At 40.8% G+C, this 23,005-nt stretch overlaps 2 protein-coding genes and 1 non-coding gene across 3 annotated transcripts; 1 reads left to right on the forward strand and 2 right to left on the reverse strand.

Annotated features, from left to right (window-relative positions):
* Window positions 1–254: 254 nt before the first annotated feature.
* Window positions 255–2,785, reverse strand: LOC104225130 (uncharacterized). The gene is made up of 3 exons (XM_009776898.2): window positions 1,814–2,785; window positions 1,115–1,665; window positions 255–923 (listed from the first exon to the last, which is right to left on the reverse strand). The coding sequence occupies exons 1-3, from the start codon at window positions 2,071–2,073 to the stop codon at window positions 640–642; spliced, it is 1,095 nt and encodes a 364-aa protein (XP_009775200.1). The 5' UTR covers window positions 2,074–2,785; the 3' UTR covers window positions 255–639.
* A 407-nt stretch (window positions 2,786–3,192) lies between these two features.
* LOC104225131 (F-actin-capping protein subunit beta) lies at window positions 3,193–20,537 on the reverse strand. Its single transcript, XM_009776899.2, has 8 exons — window positions 20,279–20,537; window positions 7,804–7,874; window positions 6,506–6,619; window positions 6,174–6,256; window positions 6,023–6,096; window positions 5,803–5,922; window positions 4,115–4,210; window positions 3,193–3,544 (listed from the first exon to the last, which is right to left on the reverse strand). The coding sequence occupies exons 1-8, from the start codon at window positions 20,405–20,407 to the stop codon at window positions 3,467–3,469; spliced, it is 765 nt and encodes a 254-aa protein (XP_009775201.1). The 5' UTR covers window positions 20,408–20,537; the 3' UTR covers window positions 3,193–3,466.
* Window positions 6,782–6,904, forward strand: LOC138880572 (U11 spliceosomal RNA). Its single transcript, XR_011403306.1, has one exon. It is a non-coding gene; the product is annotated as a U11 spliceosomal RNA (small nuclear RNA).
* Window positions 20,538–23,005: the final 2,468 nt, after the last annotated feature.

The following is a 23,005-nucleotide window of genomic DNA, read 5'->3' on the forward strand; positions in this document are numbered from 1 at the left end:
TAAAAAGAGCAATACTGGCCAGGTTTCAGCTGCTGGTTCTTCAAAACCGCCCAAGCATGCGGACATGGAAGTTCATCCATTTAAAATTTGCCGCAACTGCATATTCCCTCTTCAAGGCACACTATGTTTCGCCTTGCCCCTTCAAGCACAATATATAAATGCTCCGTAGCAAGCCTCACCTGCAAAAGCTTTTTTTTAAAAAAAAGAAGTTAAAGCACATTATACATTATTATACAGAGTTATACATCCTTATACAAGCAGTAAAATGCAAGTCAGCAGTGCCATGCATCATTATATTTGATTCGTTATACCGTCATTTGCTCCGATGCAATCAGATTTTCCCGTATGAGTTTGTCGTACTTTTCGCCAAGCTCTATAGATGTCTCTATTGCACTTTTTCTGTTTTTTGTTATTCCATTGTTGTAGCAAATTTGTCATGTACTCCAGCAATCGCATAACTGGTAACTCTATAGCATCTTTGTTTGCTGCATTAATTGACTTTGCAATATTGGAAGTCATTACCATCGACCTTTTCACTTTGGACTATGCCCTAGACCACCTTTCGTAGACAATTTCAAACAAGTAAGGTTGCACCCTCGAATCAATTTTGCACATGTCTGTCATATGATAGTCAAACTTCTATATCGTGTAAGCTCTAGCCAAAGCGAAGAAGATACCCTTCAATTGTTTGTGATGTTTCTTGAATGTGTGCTTGACATTCTGCCACAAGTGAAACATGCAAATACAATGTGGAACTTCTAGGTACACAGCTTTTGTGGCATTGAAAATGCTTTCATTTCTATCTGAAACTATACACATCCCTTCCCTAACACCAAAAACAGCCTTTATCTGGACGAAGAACCACTCCCAAGATTTACTATTCTCTGAATCTACAATTGCATATGCAAGTGGAAGGATTTTTCCTGTTTATACAAAATAGATATTAGGATTCAGACAATTATACAAATCTTATACACAGTTATACATGAATATACAACTTTATACATACTGCAAATTTTATAAAAACAGCAGCTCTGAAATCCTACACACGTTTATACATGAAACTATAATATTATACAAACTGTAAAAAGAAAGGTAGATGCAGTCAACTCACCAGCTTCATCCTGTGTGCAAGCAGTCAATATGGTACCCTTATATGTTGCTTTAAGGAAACTTCCGTCAACAACCATTATCGGTCTGCAATGCTCCCAACCCTTGATAGATGCATATAGCGAAACATATGCATAAAGAAAGCATCCATCTTCTGATTTGTGCAACTTTGTAACCGTTCCTGGATTTGCATGCTCCAACATATACAAATACCTCGGACCCTCCTTATATGAATCGTTTGGATTCCCTCTTATCATTGTCATTGTTATCTCTTTAGCTCTCCATGCTTTCATGTAGCTCACTTCAACCTCGTGTTGCTTTTGTATGTCCTCTATTATATCATTTGTGGTGTAAACCTTTTTTGGATTAACATACTTGTCCTTGATTATACTAGCAATTACACCCGAAGTAGCTTGACGTTGTGTTAAGTATCTTTCATCGTAGCCGCATGTGTGATTATTATTGTAACTTCTCACCTTGAATATGTTTGCCTTGTAAACGGCAGAAGATTTGAAACTCCAAGCACCATTGTCATCCACACACATAAGGTGATACCTAGGATTAAAGATCATTCAACTTCTAAATACACTTATATACAAAAACATAACTAGATATATACTAATTTTAATACCTATATACAAATATATACTACTTTATACATATTTATACATATATATAATAGAATATACAACTATTGTCATACCTTGTTGCGCTTGATCTCTTCACCTTGAATTGGAACCGCTCGCGTACAGCCAAGTTCTTCATCACACTGACAACTGTCTCTTTATCTTTATAAACTTGATCCTCCTCAACAAATTCATTTAACATATTATCTATTATACCCGTGTTTTCAATAAATTCGATATCATGCATAATCTCAGTGCTATAATTGTGGATACATCTATCAATTGGAACTTGTAGCAACCAAACAACTAAAACTTGTAGCAACCAAACGATTATCATAATTCTCTTTCACAGTCACATACAACGGGTATTCAGTGAAATTCAAGTTTTTCTTCTTTAATTCGATATACACCTTAACACTTGTATCGTTGTAAATCAGGATCGGCGGCAAACCATCCTTTGGGAGCAAGTTAATCTCTAATGTGTTTAACTCACAATCGATTCTAATCTGTTTCGAATTAGCTTCAACTAAATTGTTGGAGCTGAATGTCCACTCGATTATTACACAATTGCTAACGAAATTGATAAACTTGTTGCCTTCCCATTCACCACTATGAAAAACGTAAACTGGAAAAAGCTCCATAGAACAAAAAGTTGAAATCAAAATTGCAACAAAAATGAAAATCACGCTGATTGCAGAAAAAAATTCACTTTTCGTGTTCGATTTGCTGTTAATTCGAGATGAAGAAGAATTTCTAAGTTTTTTGGAGTTGCATTGACTGTAAGATCACGTTTTTGTAGATCTGGGAAAGAAGAATGGAAAGAATAAGAGAAAATCCCCGCTGAAAGATACAAAATCCCGCTTCTGAATACCAAAAACGAAAATAACGCCCCTTTTTCGAATATGGGCCTATTATTTTTGGGCTACTCAATTGTAAATTGAAATATGTTCTATAAAGATGAAAAGTAGGCAGCCCAGTTGTTTTAATATGAAATTTTCCCTTTTGTTAATTGGTTTGAAAATTAAAATGTTTTAGCTTTGACCTGATAAGAAGACAAATTTTGTTGAAACAAGTTGGACGGTCATATATCTTGGTATCAAAATTTCAGCTTAAAAGTAATTTCATAAGCTTCAAACTTTCGCTAAAAGTTCTTTTAACACCAAAAACTTAATATACAAGTAAAAGTAATTCTATAACTTTATCAAACAGTTCAATAAGACACATTTTCATGTTAGAACATATTTATTTATTTATTTTCCTCAAACGCACAATAATCCGATACAGCATTAGACGCTGACTCCATGCATGCTTGAGAAATATCTCGAATTTTTGTGACAGCATTAAACTAAACGCCGACTAAAAAGAAGAGAGTCTAGCTAGGACAGAGCCAAACTAAAGAGACTTTGTTCTATCGGGGTTTCCACAAGGCAGTATCAGGGCATGAGAATGTCTCTCCTATATATAATCAAGTACTTCATTTAGATCAATCAATCCTCGTCTCCTCATGGATCCAAAATAGGCCCTTGACGAAATTAATTTGTATGATAATCCATATGTTAAAGAAAAGTGAGGAGACATTTTCAGACAATCTACAACTAGTAATTGACTCAAATATGATATGATACACTCAGTTATCAATTTAATGAGCACTGAACCACAACCCTGTGACATATGGAAGCAAACCAAGGTTTACAGAAACACCCAGCAGAAAAGGCAAGAAATAACAAATTTCAGCTGTCCGGCAATGTCACCAGTTCAGCAGGTGGCCTCAGAGTACAAACCATTTCCTTTGTCTTCCCAAAATATACCTGCAGGTTTAAGCAGGGTTTGGACTCAATTTCACGGTCTATTTTGTAATATAGAAAAGACAATGGAAAGGTGGTCTATTGTTAGCAAAGACTGAAGCGCCTTCTTTGAGACTCTTCCAGTTTGGGTAAATTCCAATTTACTCTTTTCCGTGTGAACCACGGTTTCCCCTAACTATACTTACTACCAAATAACACCCTTCGTTACTCCTTTCTGCTTCCGACTATGCATTTTCAAAGTATGAAAAACAACAAGGTAGTTTCAAGTGAGCAATATTCCTCCCATCAAGGAAAAATAACAAAGAGTGCGATTTGCTACATGAACCACGATTTACCCTACGCTCATACCCAGATAACACCCTTTCCTTCACCTTTCACTGCCAACTAAGCAATTTTCCAGTGAGAAATGTGCCTCACATCAAGGGAGAATGACAAAGAGGCGCAAGTCATTTGTTCACATAATTACCAAGATTTAGGATGAACTAATTAGTACCACCTCAAAGCAAAATAAACCATAAATATTTCAAAGAAAAAAGCAAAAGGAAAAGAACTTCCAAAAGGAAAGACATTTACCTGATCCAAGGAGTTTCTCAGCTTACCCTCCATCTCTTCAATCATCTTTCCCATGTTACACAGATGACCATCTGAGACAGAGAGCTTCATACTCATCTATTCATGCAAAGGAGGAACAATTAGGAAAGACACTAACAATCAAGAAAAGAGTCTTGAATCAACAAGGACTTGCAGTGATCAGTTTAATGGATGAATCTGTTCAGGGGCAGAACTAGGTTGTGGCAAGGTAGTTTGGTTGAATCACCTTCGCCAGAAAATTATATTGTGTAAACAGGGCAAAAATGAATTTTTATATATAATTGTTGAATCCCCTTGACATAAAGGAAGATTCTAGTGTTATATACAAATTGTTGAATCCCCTTGGGGAATCTTCACTTTATAAGGTTAAATAAACTGTTGAATCCCCTTGGGCAATCCTCACCTTATAAGGTTAATTTTGGGATGAATTAAGCCCAAGGTCCGTTCTGTTTACAGAACACATTGTAGATTCATAAAATTTAAGTAATAGAATGTTACATGGTAGAGAATTCTACATTTAATTATAGGACAATTGCTTACCTTATTTCTAGCAGTTTAAACACCTATATAAGGATTCCTCTTGTATATTGTCCATAACCAATTCAAGGAATTCTCATTTTCTTTTTTCTTTTTTCTATTGTCGCATCGCTCAAATAAGATAATCAAGCATACCCATCTTTCTTCCTCCACAAGGAATGAAGGGAAATATGCTGCTGCATTTTTGGACCAAATTGGATATGGTATTCAGATAACTTGTGAAGTTAAACGTGTTTGGGCGAGAGTGATATTAGAATGGGTGCCCCCCTTTGGTAGTCCTAGTGTTGCATTTGTCTTTTTTACTCAAGAGATGGATGAAGGAATTTTCAGACCCCTTATCCTCTTGATTTCTGTACATCGTTAACAAGCAAAGCATTATATAACAGCAATAGCAGAGCTCAGAAATATGACAGACTTTTCAGTCAAAAAGATGTATGTGTGTATGAGAGGAAAATTCCGTAAAGTCCAATGGAGAAAGCTAGTCCGCAATAACCTTGGATCTGCCAAGTGAATTTTTATTCTTAGACTAGCAGCTCATGGAAGAATGGCTACAAAGGATAGCTTGATGCACTGGGGTGTTATTACTGACCAAGGGTGCCCACTGTGTACAACACAACTGGAAAGCATAGCTTATTCATTCTCAGTGTGATTTTTCTGCACAAGTATGGAACAAACTATTGCATTGGCAGGAAATTAGCAGAGCGACTATGTCATGGCCTGAGGAGTTAGATGGGCTTAAGATCATGCTAGAGGAAGAAGCTTAACTGCAGCAATATACAGAATGACACTGGCTGCTTGTTCGTATCATATTTGAATTGAGAAGAACCTAAGAGTATTTCAAGATAAGCAAACAGACCCAATGACAATTTTCAGGAGAATCATTCAGGAAGTTTTTTTACAGACGATCCATGAGGAGCAGGCTAACCAAGAGACTTGACAAGTTAAATTTTTACACTGGATAATGTAGTTCTGGTAGCTCAGTTGTTTTGGTAGTGCTTGGTGTTATATTAGGTAGTTTCTCGCTGCAGTTTTGGAGATGTCAATCTGCCGTTTCTTTTACTAGTACAGAATGCAATTGGTAATAAAAATCTTTTATTTACCCAAAGAAAACTGCAATACCATCCATTAAATACCTGTCTTCTAATTGATCCAGACAAATTGAACGAGCCTGATGACTCATTGTCTGTAGTCAAGGTCAGCATCACCGTACTAGTCAAGCAGTATTGGGCAATTCCTTCCTCCTCTGGTCCCACCTGAACGATTTTACAACAATCTTAAGCCATGCTCATTAGATGAACAAACGAGAGAAGGAAGAGATGACCAAAGAAGTTCTCTTTCTTAAGGTGCTAATACCTCAATAACATGTATGGCATCCCAGGCTCCTTCCTGGAGATACCCCCTTCTACCATGTCCAGACTTGGAGCCATCTACATCCCCCAGAAAAATTGCAAATTAGAAGCAGAAAAGATAACACTTGTTATTGGAAATGCAAAACAGAATTTACCTTTCTTTATTAAGAAACAAGCAACAAAACCTTCATTTTCATCTTCCCACATATAAACTGATGAGATGCCACCTTCATAGTACCTAACAGTGTTTTGGTCAGTGAAACTGCAGAAAATGCTCTGACTAACCAAGAGATGAAACTAGTACTGATGATCTCTTATTAGCTATTCCAATCATAGGTTAACATGAAACCAGGAATTTGAAAAATCTGAAAGACATGTCCTAGGCTTTATCTGAAGTTAACGGAGAGCTGAATGAAATACGTGAACAAGATTAAGTTGATACAATTGCATAGGAAGAAGAAAAGACGAGGTAAATAAGGGACCTCACTGGTCACGATAGATAGCAAAAACTTCATTTGCTTCAACCTCAAGTTTCCTCAGCTCTGGAGAAGGTTGAGGCGCATCTTCTAATGGTGGATGATACTTATTGGACCAAGGAGACCTACAAGTTAAAAAATACCAAAGTTACAGATATCAAATGCAGCATAGGAATTATGTGTTTTATATGTCTTGAAGCTTGGTAATCTTGAAATGCAGTAGAAAACAACTAAACTAGCCAAACATGTAATCCGACTGTGTTAAGCTTATTCAAACCACCTGATAAAAAAAGGGTCGGTTGGGTAAATATGCCACTCGCCCGAGAGGTGAGTGCCGTATGGATATCAAGACATACGGCCGACATAATTTGTGGAATTTTCATAGGGTTGGCTAGCTGGCCAACCCTCCAAAAAAAACACCTGATATACACAAATTGGCTGTACTACCATGTCATTATATGGTTAGCTAACTCTAAAACAATCAAGAGCTCTCGTACTAGGAGGGTATTCTTATGGTCCAACATATGGAGAGTCCAGCACCCCAGGAAATCAGACAAAGAGAATGAGTGATATAAGCAGATAAACTAAGACCAATTAGGCCAAAATTCTTCGTGCACATGCATGTCATCAGGCTCATTCTTTAGATGATTCTCATCTTAACAAATCAAACAATATTATTTCTAAAAGGCAGCAAAAAACTACAACACAAAATCCTAATCGGAGACAATTATAACAAGTCCCAATTTACCAGATGTTCTAAGAAGAGTTTAACTGTTTCATAATTGAACGGTTAAGAAGGTGATATAGACTAGGAGAAGCATTTTGTTGCATTGAGTCCCACAAGCTTTGACTACTCAGTGATAGAGGATCATCTGAGGTACCATGGTAAGATGCTACATGGTGTAAACGTCTGGCAAAAGTTACCAGATATAAGGCTTCTGATGAGTCAAAGATACCATTTCAGTGGAGTTACGGGTACAGACAAATTTCAAATATGAATATAGCACCTTATGAGGAACAAATAACAAGAGATAAATATGAAGGAAACCAACATTTAAATGGTTTGATGCTGCTATAACAAAAATTAGGACGTGTACACAGAAAGTGGAATTCGTACCAAGCAATTCAAATTCATGAAAATATTGCAATCATCTCTATCACATGATGAGCTGTGGAAATCTATATTTGTGCAGGCAAAGAAATCTTAAATAAGTTATTTCAAAATGACAGTATGGGCAGAATCCTCTACGAATTTTGATGCCATTCAATATCACCAAAACCATTTAGATACATGCAATTAATCAATTACCTATATGAGTCAGCATCTCTGTTATACTCGCAGAGTATGAACTCTTTACCATACTCCATATCGCACAATACCTGATAATACAATTTCAAATCATCAGCTTTATCAAGATGAATGAATTTTGAGACTTGACGAGCTCAAAAACCTTTGATAATACTTTATATATAGTACCAATTGATCAACATTAGTACTGCAAAAAGAAAAGTTTAATCCCCTATAGTTCAGTTATGTATCCCAAGCAACTAAAGGTCTTGGTATAAGAAGTCTCATCAAATAATTTTCAAGAAAAAGAAAGGAATTATCTGAAAATGAAAATAAAACAGTAGGTTACAGCTCTACATCTAAAGGTAAGATATGAAGCAACCACTTATCTGCATAGTGAATATCTCATACATCCCATTTTCCTAATTATAGAGCAGCATGTAAAGAATGCATTAGAACCATACTCCAGACTTCTGTACCACTCAAATGGGGAATGCTTCTGGGCTTTCTTAGTTCATACAAATTCATATGACAAGTTTTTCTGTCCTTGAAGTAATTCTATATTTTAGAAAGAAAAGTAGCTTTCACGTTTGACCACCTTCAATCATCATGGTATCACACATATGGACCGTGCATTTGGAGGTCTACGTAGAGCAAGAAGAAACCATCTTAAGCAATATTCTATCATTTTATCCCAGTAGATGTGGTCATTTCTGTATGGGTCCAAATTTGACCAACCACGACCAACGACGAGTACGACAAATGACAGGGTCTCTTTGAGTCGGCATCCCGAGGGAGACGACCTTAATGCAAAAAAGAAATTGTACGACCCTTGTAATAGTGTAAGCCCATTAGGGGACATTAGGAATACTCCGTCGAATATTCCTTGTATTTTGTCTTTTACAATTTAGAAGAGTTTCTCTCTTAGTATAAAAGGGGAACAATAACCTTGTAACAGAGGAGGGGGCACTTTAGAGAGATTATGATTCTTGTGTGAAAAGAAACTTAAGGACCGTCTTCTCTTTATCTGTTATTCTTTCTAGAAATTATTATATTCAGCTAAGATTTACCCCTTCATCTTTGATTGATTTGTTCAAAAAGGTTTTAATATCTTTTGAGTCAAACAATTTGGCGCCGTCTGTGGGGATTTCTATAGCTGAAATCATTGTTTTCATCTAGATTCTTGAAGGAAACAATCACCTTTCTCCAGCTCCATAAAAGCCAACGATGGCAGGAAAGGGAGAAGCGAGGCTAAAAGCAATAGAGGGTGTCACAAATAACCTCCTGAATTCCCTCAACGAGGCTAGTGGAGAAGACAATGAAAATGCAACACCAAGTGTTACACCTGAGAGTGAGATTTCACCTCCTCCGCACGGGAATCTAACGACCTTGCGCGAGAGAAGAATCTCAACATCCTCAGCAGGAGAAGCGCCACCCGCAGTCAAAAGGCTACGAGAAGAATGGTTAACAAGCACCTTGAGCAACATGCTCGAGAAACCCATTCAGGGAGGTGTCGAAGACGCGCCACCCACAGAAATCGCAGTTGCTGCCGATGAGCCAAGTTCTACACGAACAGGAAACACCCGCACTGTTACTGATGCAGGTGACGATGCACTTATGGCCACCTTAAAGAAAATGGAAGAGATGAAGAATGAGAACAAAACACTCCGCGACCAGATGAAGGAACATCAGGAAAGGGTCGATAAAATACCAGGCGCTCTGAAACTATTACCAAAACGCGATGTGGGCCAATTCGTCGAACAACCATACAGCGAAGGGGCAGCTCCCCATTCTATTCCAAAGACCTTCAAAATGCCTCCATATTTGAAAATATACGATGGCACCACGGACCCGGAAGATCACCTAATCCATTACCTTGCCGCAGTAAAGGGTAACGATTTATCAAAGGAACAGGTGTCGTCTGTACTGCTGAAAAAGTTCGGTGAAACTCTGCAGGGGGAGCGTTGACGTGGTATTCCCAACTACCAGCACGATCGATATCCACGTTCGAAGAGATGGCAGACAAGTTCGTCACCTCGCACGCGGGAGCGAAAAAGGCAGAAGCTAGGGTCAATGATATCTTCGCCATCAGGAAAACAACGGGCGAGGGACTTCGGGATTTCCTAGCCTGATTCAACATAGTAAGGATGAGCCTACCAAACGTGTCAGAAGGGATGGAAGTAGCAGCCTTTCAAAATGGGCTAAAAAGAAACGGATCAAAAGCAACCAAAAAGCTACTCAGTAGACTCATGAAGTACCCCCTACCACGTGGGAAGAGATCCACAATGCCTATTGCGCTGAAGTGAGGGCAGACGAGGATGACCTGAATGGCCCGCTTCAGCGATTAACATCAATCCAGACCGAGACAAGGAGAGATCGCCGCCATGACGGGCGAAGGGATAAGTTACTACGTTTCAAACGAGAAAGACACCAGCCTTACATCCGAACATCCAATCCTCCACCTCCACGACATGCGAACGCCGCGCCTCGACATACCGCACCCTCCCGAAACGAAAGAGGTATGCCTCCACTACTATCTGCTCATAATTTTTGTGTTTCCCCCTCAGAAATAGTGTACGCACTGGAGAAGCTCGGCACGAAGGTGCAGTGGCCGCAAAAGATGAAGTCGGACCCAAGCACAAGGAGGTCAAACGTCCTGTGTGAGTTCCACCAGGAAAGAGGACACAAGACCGAGGACTGCATTGGTCTACGACAGGAAGTAGTAAGGATGTTAAATCAGGGATACCTGAAAGAACTGCCGAGTGACAGAGGACGAGCCAACTTCGCTCGAGGGCGCGATCAACCCCAAGGACCTCCAAAGCCATCGTCACCAACTCGTACCATACAAATGATCATTGGCGGCGACGACGACATGGTAATCAACCATGTGAAATTCACCACCACACATAAACTCAAACGGACAGTCGCCCACGAACGGTATGATAATCTCGAAGATAGTATCATCTTCAATAAGTCAGATACCAACGGTTTGTCTTTCCCTCACTATGATGCTTTGGTTATAACTTTACGCATCGTTGATACCGATGTAAAAAGAATAATGGTGGATGACGGAAGCGGCGCGTGTATTGTTCACCGGCGAGTTCTCATGCAAATGAGGCTCGAGGATAAAATAATACCACGTTGCATAACACTAACGAGTTTTAATAATGCAGTAGAGCGGACATCTGGCGAAATAGTGCTACTTGTCCTGGCAGGAGGGGTTACCCTGGAAATGACATTCCACGTCATGAACCAGGAAACAGCCTACAACGGCATCATAGGACGACTATGGATACACGCCATGCAAGCCATCCCTTCAAGCTTATATCAAGTGATCAAATTTCCCATCCCATGGGGGATATTCAGCATCCGAGGCGAGCCACGTACCGCCCAAGAATGCTACCGGATCGCCCAAGATTGCACACACACCAAACAACTAAAAGGGGCAAGTGCGGAAGCATAGCAATCAACCATGTCGGGAACCAAACCCGACGTACAAATAGAGGCCATCAAAGACCCGGACATCGTAGAAGCTTGTAAGGCAACCATAGAAGATCTCGATCCCGTCCAATTGGATAACACCGATAGCACAAAAAAGGCTTATGTTGGACACAACCTCTTGGAGCCAGGTAAGTACCGTGAGTTTTTAACTAACAACGCCGATTTGTTTGCTTTTTCCCACTTAGATATGCCAGGAATCCCAAGGGATATCGCCACACACAGGCTGAATGTCGATCCACTTCATCCGCCGGTACGGCAAATGAGAAGAAAGTTCAATGCCGCAATCAATGAGGCGGTCAGCGAGGAGGTTGATAAATTACTCGCCAACGGTTCCATCAGAGAATTGAAATACACCCAATGGGTCGCCAATGTGGTCATGGTCAAAAAGAAGAACGGGAAATGGCGAATGTGTGTTGACTTCACCGATCTAAACAAAGCATGCCCAAAGGACTCTTTTCCGCTACCTCACATCAACCAACTTATCAATGCAACAGCGGGGCACGAACTGCTGAGCTTCTTGGACGCCTACTCCGGTTATAACCAAATTATGATGGCTGAAGAAGATCAAGAAAAGACCACTTTCATCACTCATCAAGGAACGTATTGCTATAAGGTGATACCATTCAGGCTCAAGAACGCAGGGGCCACGTATCAAAGGTTAGTCACCAAAATGTTCAAAGAACAATTCGGTAAGACCATGAAGGTTTACATCGACGACATGCTAGTGAAGCCGACAAAGAAAGAGGATCACATCGGTCATCTGAAGGAAGCCTTCGAGATATTAAGGCAGTACGGGATGAAACTGAATCCCGAAAAGTGCGCCTTCGGCGTAACTTCAGGAAAGTTCCTCGGTTTCCTAGTGTCACAAAGGGGAATCGAGATCAACCCGGATCAAATCAGGGCCATCGATGCAATACAAGAAATACTGACTAGCAAAAGCAGGTGCAGAAATTAACAGGGCGAATAGCCGCCCTATCAAGGTTCATTTCACGATCCTCGGATGGATGCCACAAATTCTTCAATGTGCTAAGGAAAGACCACGGGCTGCAATGGAACGAAGAATGCGTCGACGCCCTGAGAAAACTGAAAACGTATCTATCCTCGCCACCACTACTCGTCAAAGTGGACCCGAGTGAATGCCTACTTGTGTATCTAGCAGTTTCCGAAGTTGCAGTAAGCGCAGTCTTGGTTCGTGAAAATAAAGGTACGCAATCTCCGATTTACTATATCAGCAAAACCTTAATCGATGCCGAAACAAGGTACCCTCACCTTGAAAAACTAGCTCTAGCATTGTTCGTAGCTTCACGGAAGCTTAGACCGTACTTTCAATGTCACCCCATAAAGGTGGTGACAACCTTTCCCATAAGAGGTATCCTACACAAACCCGAACTGTCGGGTAGACTAGCCAAGTGGGGCCATAGAACTAAGCGAGCACGACATAACATACCAACCGCGAACTGCCATTAAGTCGCAGGTGCTCGCCGACTTCGTCGTTGATTTCAACATGGAAATATTGCCCGAGGTAGAACGGGAAGCACTCCGCACTTCCACACATACTGACCTCTGGGTCCTCTACACCGACGGTGCCTCTAATGCCTCGGGATTGGGACTGGGACTCGTCCTCGAAGTCCCTACAGGCGAAGTAATTCGCCAGTCCATACGATGCCCCGAGATGACTAACAACGAGGCCGAGTATGAAGCTGTAATTGCAGGTTTGAAGTTAGCCCTCAAATATGGCGCTCGACGACTTGTCCTCCGTTGTGATTCTCAACTCGTGATGAACCAAGTCACAGGGACTTTCCAAATCAAAGAGCAGAGACTACAAAAGTACCAATCGGAAATCCACAAACTACTGCCAGAATTCGATGAATGTCGCCTCGACCAAATACCCAGGGCGCAGAATATCGAAGCAGATGGCCTCGCCAAACTAGCTACAACCACCAAAAATATCAACAAGGAAAACGTGGTCACCCTCTTCCATTCCGCAATAAACCACGTCAAAGTACATTCTATAAACTTAACTTGGGACTGGCGTAACCGCCTCGTAGCATATTTGCAGGATGGAACGCTCCCACAAGATAAAAAAGAAGCCAAAAAACTCCCGGTACAAACAGCCCGATACAACCTCATAAACGATGATCTCTACAAAAGAACGTTCGACGGCCCCATAGCCAAATGTCTTGGGCCAAATCAAACAAGGCAAGTACTGGAAGAAGTACACGAAGGGCACTGCAACGCCCACATGGGAACCGCGCCCTCGTCTGATGCCTCATCCGCGCCGGGTACTACTGGCCCACCATGAAAAAAGAAGCTGCGGACTATGTCAGGAGATGTGAACAATGTCAAAAGTACACCCCTATGATACATCAAGCAGGGGAACTCCTTCATTCCGTCACTTCGCCATGGCCGACTATAAAGTGGGGAATAGACATAGTCGGCCCCCTCCCAGTAGGACGAGGTAAGGTGCGCTTCCTTTTGGTTTTAATTGATTACTTTTCTAAATGGGTGGAAGCGGGTGCATACACTGAGATACGTGAGTAGGAGGTCATCGCATTCATATGGAAAAACATAATATGCCGTTTTGGCATCCCCAAAGAAATCAGCTGCGACAACGGATCTCAGTTCGTCGAAAAGAGAACGACTAAGTTTTTCGAAAAAATGGCACATCAAACGAATAATCTCCATGCCATATCACCCTGCCGCCAATGGTCAAGCCGAATCCTCTAATACTGAATAAATTGAAAAAGAAGCTTGAGGATGCTAAAGTGCTATGGCCTGAACTACTACCGGAAGTATTATGGGCATACCGCACTATGCTAAAAACCAGCACAGGAGAAACGCCATATTCACTGATCTACGGGACTGACGCAGTTATACCCGTAGAGGTCGGAGAACCCAGTTTGAGATACTCCAACGAGAGCGGGCCAAGCAACGACGAAAGTAGGCTATAAGATCTGGATGAAGTTGAAGAACGGAGAGACATGGCCCACATAAGAATGGTAGCCCAAAAGCAGCAAGTAGAAAGATACTACAACAAGAGAGCCAAGGTGCGACCGCTCAAAGTCGGAGACTACGTCCTCAAAGCTAAAACACAAGCATCGAAAGACCCTAATGAGGGAAAATTGGAAACGAACTGGGACGGACCATACAAAATCATAGCTGCAACAAACAAAGGAGCATTCCAGTTAGAGACAATGGGGGAAAACCACTCCAAAACAACTGGAATGTCGCCCATCTCAAGTACTTCCACTTCTAAAAGAAGGCGTCACCTAAGTCGTACTCTTTTTCCCTCACCCGGGTTTTGTCCCAATCGGGTTTTCCCGGGGAGGTTTTTAACGAGGCGGCAAGGGATACGCCTCAAGGATTGAAGTGTTTCATTACCTAGACCCGACGACATGATCTTCGGAACGAAGTAATGAAGGGACTGGATATAGATAATCGAATCTCCATTGTATGTGCAGAGTCGACATGTGATTCTCACAGGAATTTAATCGAATCTCCATTATATGTGCAGAGTCGACATGTGATTCTCACAAAAATTTAATCAAACCTCCATTGCATGAACAAAGTTGACATGTCTTCCTACGGGAATACGATCAAATCTCCAACAAGAAATGGTCAAGGCCATCGACGATAATATGAGTTCGACCTCGTTCGAACTACGACGGGATCCTACTTCGACAACAGTTCGAAGCAACATCCCAATGGTCAAGACCATCGACGATAATATGAGTTCGACCTCGTTCGAACTACGACGGGATCCTACTTCGACGACAGTTCGAAGCAACATCCCAATGGCCAAGGCCATCGACGATAATAGGAGTTCGACCTCATTCGAACTACGACGGGATCCTACTTCGACGACAGTTCGAAGCAACATCCCAATGGCCAAGACCATCGACGATAATATGAGTTCGACCTCGTTCGAACTACGACGTGATCCTACTTCGACGACAGTTCGAAGCAACATCCCAATGGCCAAGGCCATCAACAATAACATGGGTTCGATAAATGCAAGAAAGAACAAATCGACAAAATAAATTTTACATTACATCAAAATATTATTTACACTTGCCCTTACAAACGGGCTCAAGTATGCCCCCCGCAAAAAACCCCAAAACAAAAGCAAGTACAAACAAAGATTACACATCATCCCCGGTGGGGTAAGCATCTTCGTACCACGAATCCGAAGCAAGGCGGTTCGCATCATCAGAGTTGATGTCATCCCCGTCAGGTGTGAGGGGGTCGTACCCGCATGCCTCACGAGCTTCGGTGTGCACGACCTGAAGCTCCGCCTCAGTAGCCTTTCCCTCGACGTGAAAAGCCTTATACACATCAAGCCAAGCCTCCGCAAGGACCCACAACTCATATAAACGACGGGGCACAGTCGAATTGGCTGAGGCACGAGACATAGAAGGCTGAGAATGTCGACTTGCATCCTCCGCCCTTAGCAAAGCCATTTGTCTATTTAATGCAGCCAGCTCCGCCTCCAGTTCTTTGACACGCCCCTCGAGCCCTGCAACCTTACGACCAGAGGCCTCCCTCTCTTCAGCCAACTCCGACCTACAAGCGCGGAGGGCGTTCTCCAAAGATGTGGCTCCAGAAATAGCTACCAACTTATCAGTGCCAACACTCAGCTCTCCCTTAAGCCCCTATACCTCTGCTGCCTTCGCATTCAACTCAGCGATCAAACCGGTCACCTTTGCCTGCAAGTCGGCATTTTCGGCCATCACCCCCTACTCAACTCAAGTTCGTCGTCCTTCGCCTTAAGGGAAGCCTCGAGCTCACTATTACGAGCAACAGCCTTCATGAGCTCCTCATCCCGCTCCTTCAACTCTTCGATCTTACGCTCCAGTTGGTCCTCCCGCTGTTTGAGCCCCTTATGAAACAACTGAAACTTAGGGTCACGATGATAAATGTCGGTCATCGCACGGTGCTTAGCACGATATTGTTGATATTTGGACGACATCTTCTCATAAAGGCCCGTCCTTTTCTCTCCCTACGCTCTCGCTCAATCTCCATGACAAGGGTCTGACAAAAAAAGGGAGAAGTTAGAAACAAAGTGCAGAACGACGATCACCACACAAACCCAACGACAAAAAGAAGAGGAAAGGCACCTACCTGCAAAGCCATACCGGCGACCTTCTGAGACAACTCCACATCGCTCATCACCCTAAGTACCTCATTCTCAAGGGCAGCACATAGAGGAGCTAGAGCAGACGCCACTTGCTCGCAGTTCAGCAGCAAGTTGCAATCCCCCGGAACGACTATGTGACGATCAGATCCTTCCGTTCTGATCTCCACATGAGTATGGCGACCCACGAACTCATTGACATCCTCTGGGTCGACATCCGAGCCTGAGCCGTCACCCTCAACACGGCGACCTCCAACATTGGACGATGCAGCGCCCTCAACTGAGCGCACCGAGTCGGCTCCTGGGTAAGCTCCTTCCACTTGGGGAGACCTCCTCGACAAGATGGCATCAGCCATAAAAGTGGGCACGGGTGCTGTCTGTGACGTCCTGCATCTATCAGCATCCACGACCACGCCCTTCCCAAGCTCCATCCTTCTCCTCTTTCTCGATAGCGGTTCGTCCCCATTAGAGGACTCGTCCAAGGATGTGAAGCCGACACTGAAGAGGCCTCCTCCCTCACAACCACGACTCGAGAGGGACCTTCTAATTGAATAGGTTGAGGATGGCCCTCTCGAACAGACTCACTCAAAAAAAATTGCGCGTCTGCGACAGCAACAGCCTGTCGAAATGCAGGGACTGGCGCCCTCCGCCTGAAGCTCCACGACCTGTCATCACGAAGGGTTGATTAATAAACAAGGTCGTACGGCCAACAAAGTGGTAAGGAAAGTATTTACCAAAAGAGACTCTAGGGCCGTAACGCTTCACGAAGGCGAACCAATCACGAATCTCTGCTGCATGAGGCAACAGACGGGCCACCCAACCCTTGATATCCGCAATAGGGCGAGGCGGACGTCCCAGAGCTGCGAACAGGAAACAAACAAACTTTAAAATGAATACATACAAAGGAAGAATAAAGCGAGCGGTGACACTCACGAGTCTCATTCCATCGCTCCGGGAACCTGGCGAAATCAGAAACGACATGCTCAATTTTGACATAGAAGTACTTGTGCCAAAACTTGTGGCTTGCCCGGTCATCTGTTCCGACCATCGTGCCACGAAGCCTCAAATGCACCATGGTACCCCTGTGGAAGCCGGGCGTGGACAGGTGCAAAAGATGGTGGACAGAAACGTTACACTCCGCCAACTCTGCATACTTAGTCAGCAGCAAAAGTACCTTGAGCGTATATGGCGAAAGTTGTGCTGGACAAACTTGGTAGAACCTACAGAATTCTTCTGCTAAGGGGAAGAGAGGAAGAGTATGACCGATCATAAAAGGGTACTCATAGAAAGCGCAGTACCCAGGTCTATGGACATCCATGTAATCCCTCCCCGCTGGAACCATTTCTACATGAGCGGGAATGCCATATTTTACACGAAGAGCATCAATATGAACTTGCTCTGTCTCAGAAAATACGATGTCCGGAGTAGGAGGGGGATCTTTGAGGAAGTCACTTCGGGATGAGGGATGCCTTGGTAGTAACTCCTCCACCGTAGGAAGGCTGTCACCCTCTTCTACCACCGTATCTTCGCTGCCAGAAGGGGGCGCTGTGGATAACGGGGTGGCTTCAGGAACCTCTTCACGAGAACTACGAGACCCCGACATAATATCATTCAAAGGAATGTTAACACAAAAGGAAGAAGGAAGAAGAAGCTTCGAATGAAGAACGTAAGAAGAAACAGAAAGGTATGAGAGCAAATTAGGAAGAGTGAAAGAAGTTATCCAGAGTGAAATGGCCAAAGTTTTTCGAAAAATCAAACCCTTCACCTATTTATAGGGTTGGGTGGCGCTAGAATCGAGGTGGCAAGTCACAAAGCAGCGCAAGAATCGAAGCATCAAGCCGTCAATTCCTGCCTCGAAAACCTGTGTGATGATGACGCACGTGAAGCTGACATCATTTCTCGGTAAAGTGTATCACTCGATGTCTTGCCGAATACGCTGACCGTCCCTCATTGGCCACGTCGTAACGTTTCAATGGATCAAATTTCTCCATAAGAACGCATGAAGTCCGCTCATCGAGGACGCACCCGGTTGCAACCCCAACAAGCTGAGGGACTAATTGTATGGGCCCAAATTTGACCAACAACGACCAACTACGAGTACGACAAACGACAAGGTCTCTTTGAGTCGGCATCCGAGGGAGACGACCTTAAGGCAAAAAAGAAACTGTACGCCCCTTGTATAGTGTAAGCCCATTAGGGGACATTAGGAATATTCCATCGAATATTCCTTGTATTTTGTCTTTTACAATTTAGAAGAGTTTCTCTCTTAGTATAAAAGGGGAACAATAACTTTGTAATAGAGGAGGGGGCACTTTAGAGAGAGAATGATTCTTGTGTGAAAAGAAACTTAAGGACCGTCTTCTCTTTATCTGTTATTCTTTCTAGAAATTATTATATTTAGCTAAGATTTACCCCTTCATCTTTGATTGATTTGTTTAAAAAGGTATTAATATCTTTTGAGTCAAACAATTTCTAATCTTATTCAGTCTAACATCCATCTTAACGGCCGCAAGATGAAAAAGAATACGACATACATCTTATACAACACTCATTTTTTTAAGATGAAAAAGAATACGACACTCATTTTGCGAATACATAAATAACACTACTTTTATTATTAGGTGTATATAGCATTATTACTCACGAAACTTTCAACACCGCATGCTTTCACTTTGTATGCATCTTAATATTGCGTAGCACCTCTATAGCACTCCTTCATTTAAGCTATCTACTTAATCTTATAATATCAAATATTAGGCGGCATTCACCCACACTATCTGATGCCTACATCAGGCATTATAGACTATTCCAGAATAGGACTTCTTTATTAAATTAATAATTTGTTGATGTGGGAAGAATTTATGTGCATACAAGTGGTAGAAAAAGTAGTGCACCGAGATAAGAACAAATATCTTTCTGCATTTCCTAATTATAGAAGCAAATTTGGATATTGTCCGTATGCTAATATCTGAGTATAAGAAAATGGACAATCTGGCATTCTAATGGGAACTATGACACCTAAAACTGGGCAATGCACATCTACTTGCAAAAACTGAAGTCTCTCTCCTTTTCCTAGTTGCAGAAACCTTCTAATCTTTTGCCCCAATTTTATAAACAGGCCATATAATATTTGGAAATTCATCTCGATACATGTGCTATCAAAATTCAATTGAATTATGGAAAGGAGAAAACGAGTATCATATTTCTTTGTTACGCATATACAAGCAGCTAATTCTTTTTTCCCCGCATTTCATCTCTCTCTCTCACACACACTCAAAAGAAACAGAGCTATGGCAAAACTCACTGAAAAAAAAGACCTTTTAACTTTTACCTTTGCAATTGGCAACAATATTTTCAGTAGTCTAAGGAAGAATATAATGACTCCACATCATTTTTAATAAAAAGTGAGTAGTGACACTGAAAAACAAAACCCTAAATATCTGATGCACAGTGCTTCCCAAGAAACTCAGTTGCAATTACATCGAACTGTTTCACTTGGAGACAAAACCCTAGCAAACTACAAACTTAACTCGTTTCTTCTTCTGACGACATTGTCACCATAAATCATTACGCAACACTAATTCATTCAATACGAATGTAGAATACTAGAATTAACTAACTCCGTGTCCATCATTACCTAGAAACTAAAATAAATCAATCTGCACATATATACAACAACAAAAACAACAACACCTACGCCTCGCAAATTAGTTAAGATCAGATATATGAAAAATAATTTGCTTTTAAGACAAATTAGGGTTTCTCTAAATTGAACATGAGGAACTTCAATAATTACAAAAAAGAACATATTCGATAATGCATTTTACATAAGTTAATTTGAAAAGAAGATTTTTTAAATACCTGAAGAGGTTGATCAACTTGTGAAAGGAGATCTGAAGAGTGATGAGGTAAGAGACTAAGCAGAGCAGAGAGAGCAGTTTCTGTATGCTTTGGTGGAATTCTTCTCATCAATCCCATGGCTGCTTCCATTTCTATGGCTTTCTCCCTCTTAGAGAGAGAAACTGGGACAGAATGATTTTGGGGAAGTTGTAGAGAGAGGAAGAGGAGGCGCGTTGTTTTGATCCGAGTTTCCCTCGCGGGAAAATTCTATTAAAATGTTGGATAACCTTTTTTTGACGCCCTAAGTGATGTAAATCCGAAAATAATTGTAAGATTTTAGTACTTATTTTATTAAAATTAAACTATTTATCATTAATAGCTAAATTATATTTCTTCATTGAAACAGGTGGTTTGGTTGGTGACACCTAAGGGTACGGTGTATGGGTTAATAAAGTTGATTTAAAAATAATAAGGTCTTATAATTAAATTTCAGTGGAGGAATTTTTTTTTAGGTGATTTGATATATATGCTGATAAAAAATAATATGCATCTTGTAGAATTAATCGAGCTGTATACAAATTGTCCGTATATCACATTTAAAAATAATAATAATAATAATAATAATAATAATAATAATAATAATAATGGGTGGTTTGATTGGTAATGCATTGTGTAAGTATTGTGCATATTATGGTAGTGAATAGCGATCATGTAAGAAGTCCAAAGAATGGGGACATCTTTGGCTATGCTTTTTCCTGGTTACATGCCTACATCATTGCCCCCAAGTGTTTGAGTTGATTTGAAGGCATGCCAACTATGCTTTATCCTATGCTTTTGCTCATTGTGCCCACAGTTCAGTGTTCATCTTCATTAATGTCCCTCCTTATTTGGATTTTGCTTACATAAAATTCCATGACAAATAAACTTTCAGAAAACTGAAAACTATAGTAGTAGCTCAACAACATCTTAATCTACATTAAATTCATTGCTAATATTGGCCACCTTAGTTAAGTTTTAAATCCAAATGTTACTTCAAAGGGACCTTATTAATTGAGTAGTCACACTTTCTAACCAAAAGCATAGTTACTTTTGACATATTTACCTTTCAAAAGACAAATGTACATTTATTTATTTATTGGGTTCAGAGACAAATGTAACTTTAGTACAATCGGAGGAGTCCTTTTTCTAAGAAATGAAAAAGAAAGAAGTCTTTTCTTTATGATACAAGCTCATGAAGTATTTGTTCATACGAAATTACAAGCTCTATTTTGCTTCCCACATCATCCTTGTTAGACATCGCCTAAATTTGTTTATGATTAATCTTGGAGCCAAAGTATTCAATCTTGGAGCAAAAAATTCTAGCTTGAAGCCAAAGAATAAAAGTACTTTTTTTTATTCTTTTTACTTTACTTGGGACCAAGAACTTTGCACTATAAATATAGGCCATCTTACTTCATTTGAATCATCCCATATTTTTTATTAGAAACTCATTTTGAGTATTCTTGTAATAGATAGTTTTATTATATTCCATAGAGTTAGTGTTGGGAAAAACTTTGAGTGAACCTCTTCTTTGTGAGTGATTGTAGCGAGGTTATTCACTTGGGATATATTTTGGGATGATTAGAGTTTCATCTCTAATTCTGTACTCTCTTTTGTGTGCATGTTATTATAGTGAAATTGCTCCTCTCCGTTTGTGGACGTAGGTCACCTCGACTGAACCACGTTAAATTGTGCCTCTTGTATCTGCTTTAATTATTGTTATTATCAACTTGCATTGTCTTTGTTATTGTCATTATAACTTTGTTTGGCTAAATTCTGCACTGCCCGAATTTTCAATCCTAACAAACTGGTATCAGAGCCGGATCTAACCGGGTTAATTTAAGTAGCCAATATGACTCTAACAAATACTTATGTTGAGAAATTTGATCGAAGTGCAAACTTCGGGATGTGGCAATTAAAGATGGAAGCTATCCTAATTCAGGATGGCTTAGACTTGGCGTTGCAAGGAAAGGAGAAAAATACAGATAAAATGATGGACGAGGAGTTTGCTTTCATAGATAAAAAAGCGAAATCAGATATCATCTTAAATCTCTCGAATAAGGTTTTACGTGAAGTTTCTGTAGAAACCACAGCCAAAGACATGTGGATTAAAAACCTTATATATGAAAAGAACGGTGGAAAATAGACTTTACCTGAAGCAAAGTTTTATACAATTTGTATAGGTGAAGGTACCTCTATTCTCTCTCATCTTGACACCTTTGATTCCATTCTTATGGATTTGAGTCATATAGATGCAGAAATTAAAGATGAGGCCCAAGCCGTATTACTGTTTTGTTCTCTACCCTCATATTTTTAAGCATATAAGAGATACTATGCTTTATGCAAAAGATAATATCTCTTATAAGGATATTAAATCTATCTTAAAATCAAAAGAATAGATAGATAATGATATTAACGACCCGATTGGTCATTTTGAGTATCTACACTTTGTTCGTTGCTTTGAGGGCTCGAGTATCTCTGCATGATGTATTATGACTTGCGTAAATCGTAAGTGTTGGTTTTCAAGTTATCTAGAATCGATTTGGAAGAATGAACTTCAAGATTTAAGTTCTAAGTTAGAAGAATTGACCAAGTTTGACTTTTTTGCATTTGACCTCGGAATGGAGTTTCGTTGATTTCGTTAACTCCGTTGGGTAATTTTAGAACTTAAGAGTGCATCCGGATTGTAGTTTGGAGGTCCATAGTCGA

Source organism: Nicotiana sylvestris, chromosome 10, assembly GCF_000393655.2.
Source record: "Nicotiana sylvestris chromosome 10, ASM39365v2, whole genome shotgun sequence".
Classification (NCBI taxonomy): domain Eukaryota; kingdom Viridiplantae; phylum Streptophyta; class Magnoliopsida; order Solanales; family Solanaceae; genus Nicotiana; species Nicotiana sylvestris.

What these genes read in the sequence shown, in the direction of transcription:
- LOC104225130 (XM_009776898.2), bottom strand. Translation starts at nt 2,073, where the DNA reads ATGATAATCGTTTGGTTGCTACAAGTTTTAGTTGTTTGGTTGCTACAA. An exon ending in AAGAGATCAAGCGCAACAAG is followed by an intron (nt 1,666 to 1,813) that starts GTATGACAATAG and finishes CTTTAATCCTAG; the next exon opens with GTATCACCTTATGTGTGTGG. An exon ending in TTGCACACAGGATGAAGCTG is followed by an intron (nt 924 to 1,114) that starts GTGAGTTGACTG and finishes TTGTATAAACAG; the next exon opens with GAAAAATCCTTCCACTTGCA.
- LOC104225131 (XM_009776899.2), bottom strand. Translation starts at nt 20,407, where the DNA reads ATGGAAGCAGCCATGGGATTGATGAGAAGAATTCCACCAAAGCATACA. An exon ending in TTTGCTATCTATCGTGACCA is followed by an intron (nt 6,257 to 6,505) that starts GTGAGGTCCCTT and finishes AAACACTGTTAG; the next exon opens with GTACTATGAAGGTGGCATCT. An exon ending in ATGCCATACATGTTATTGAG is followed by an intron (nt 5,923 to 6,022) that starts GTATTAGCACCT and finishes AAAATCGTTCAG; the next exon opens with GTGGGACCAGAGGAGGAAGG.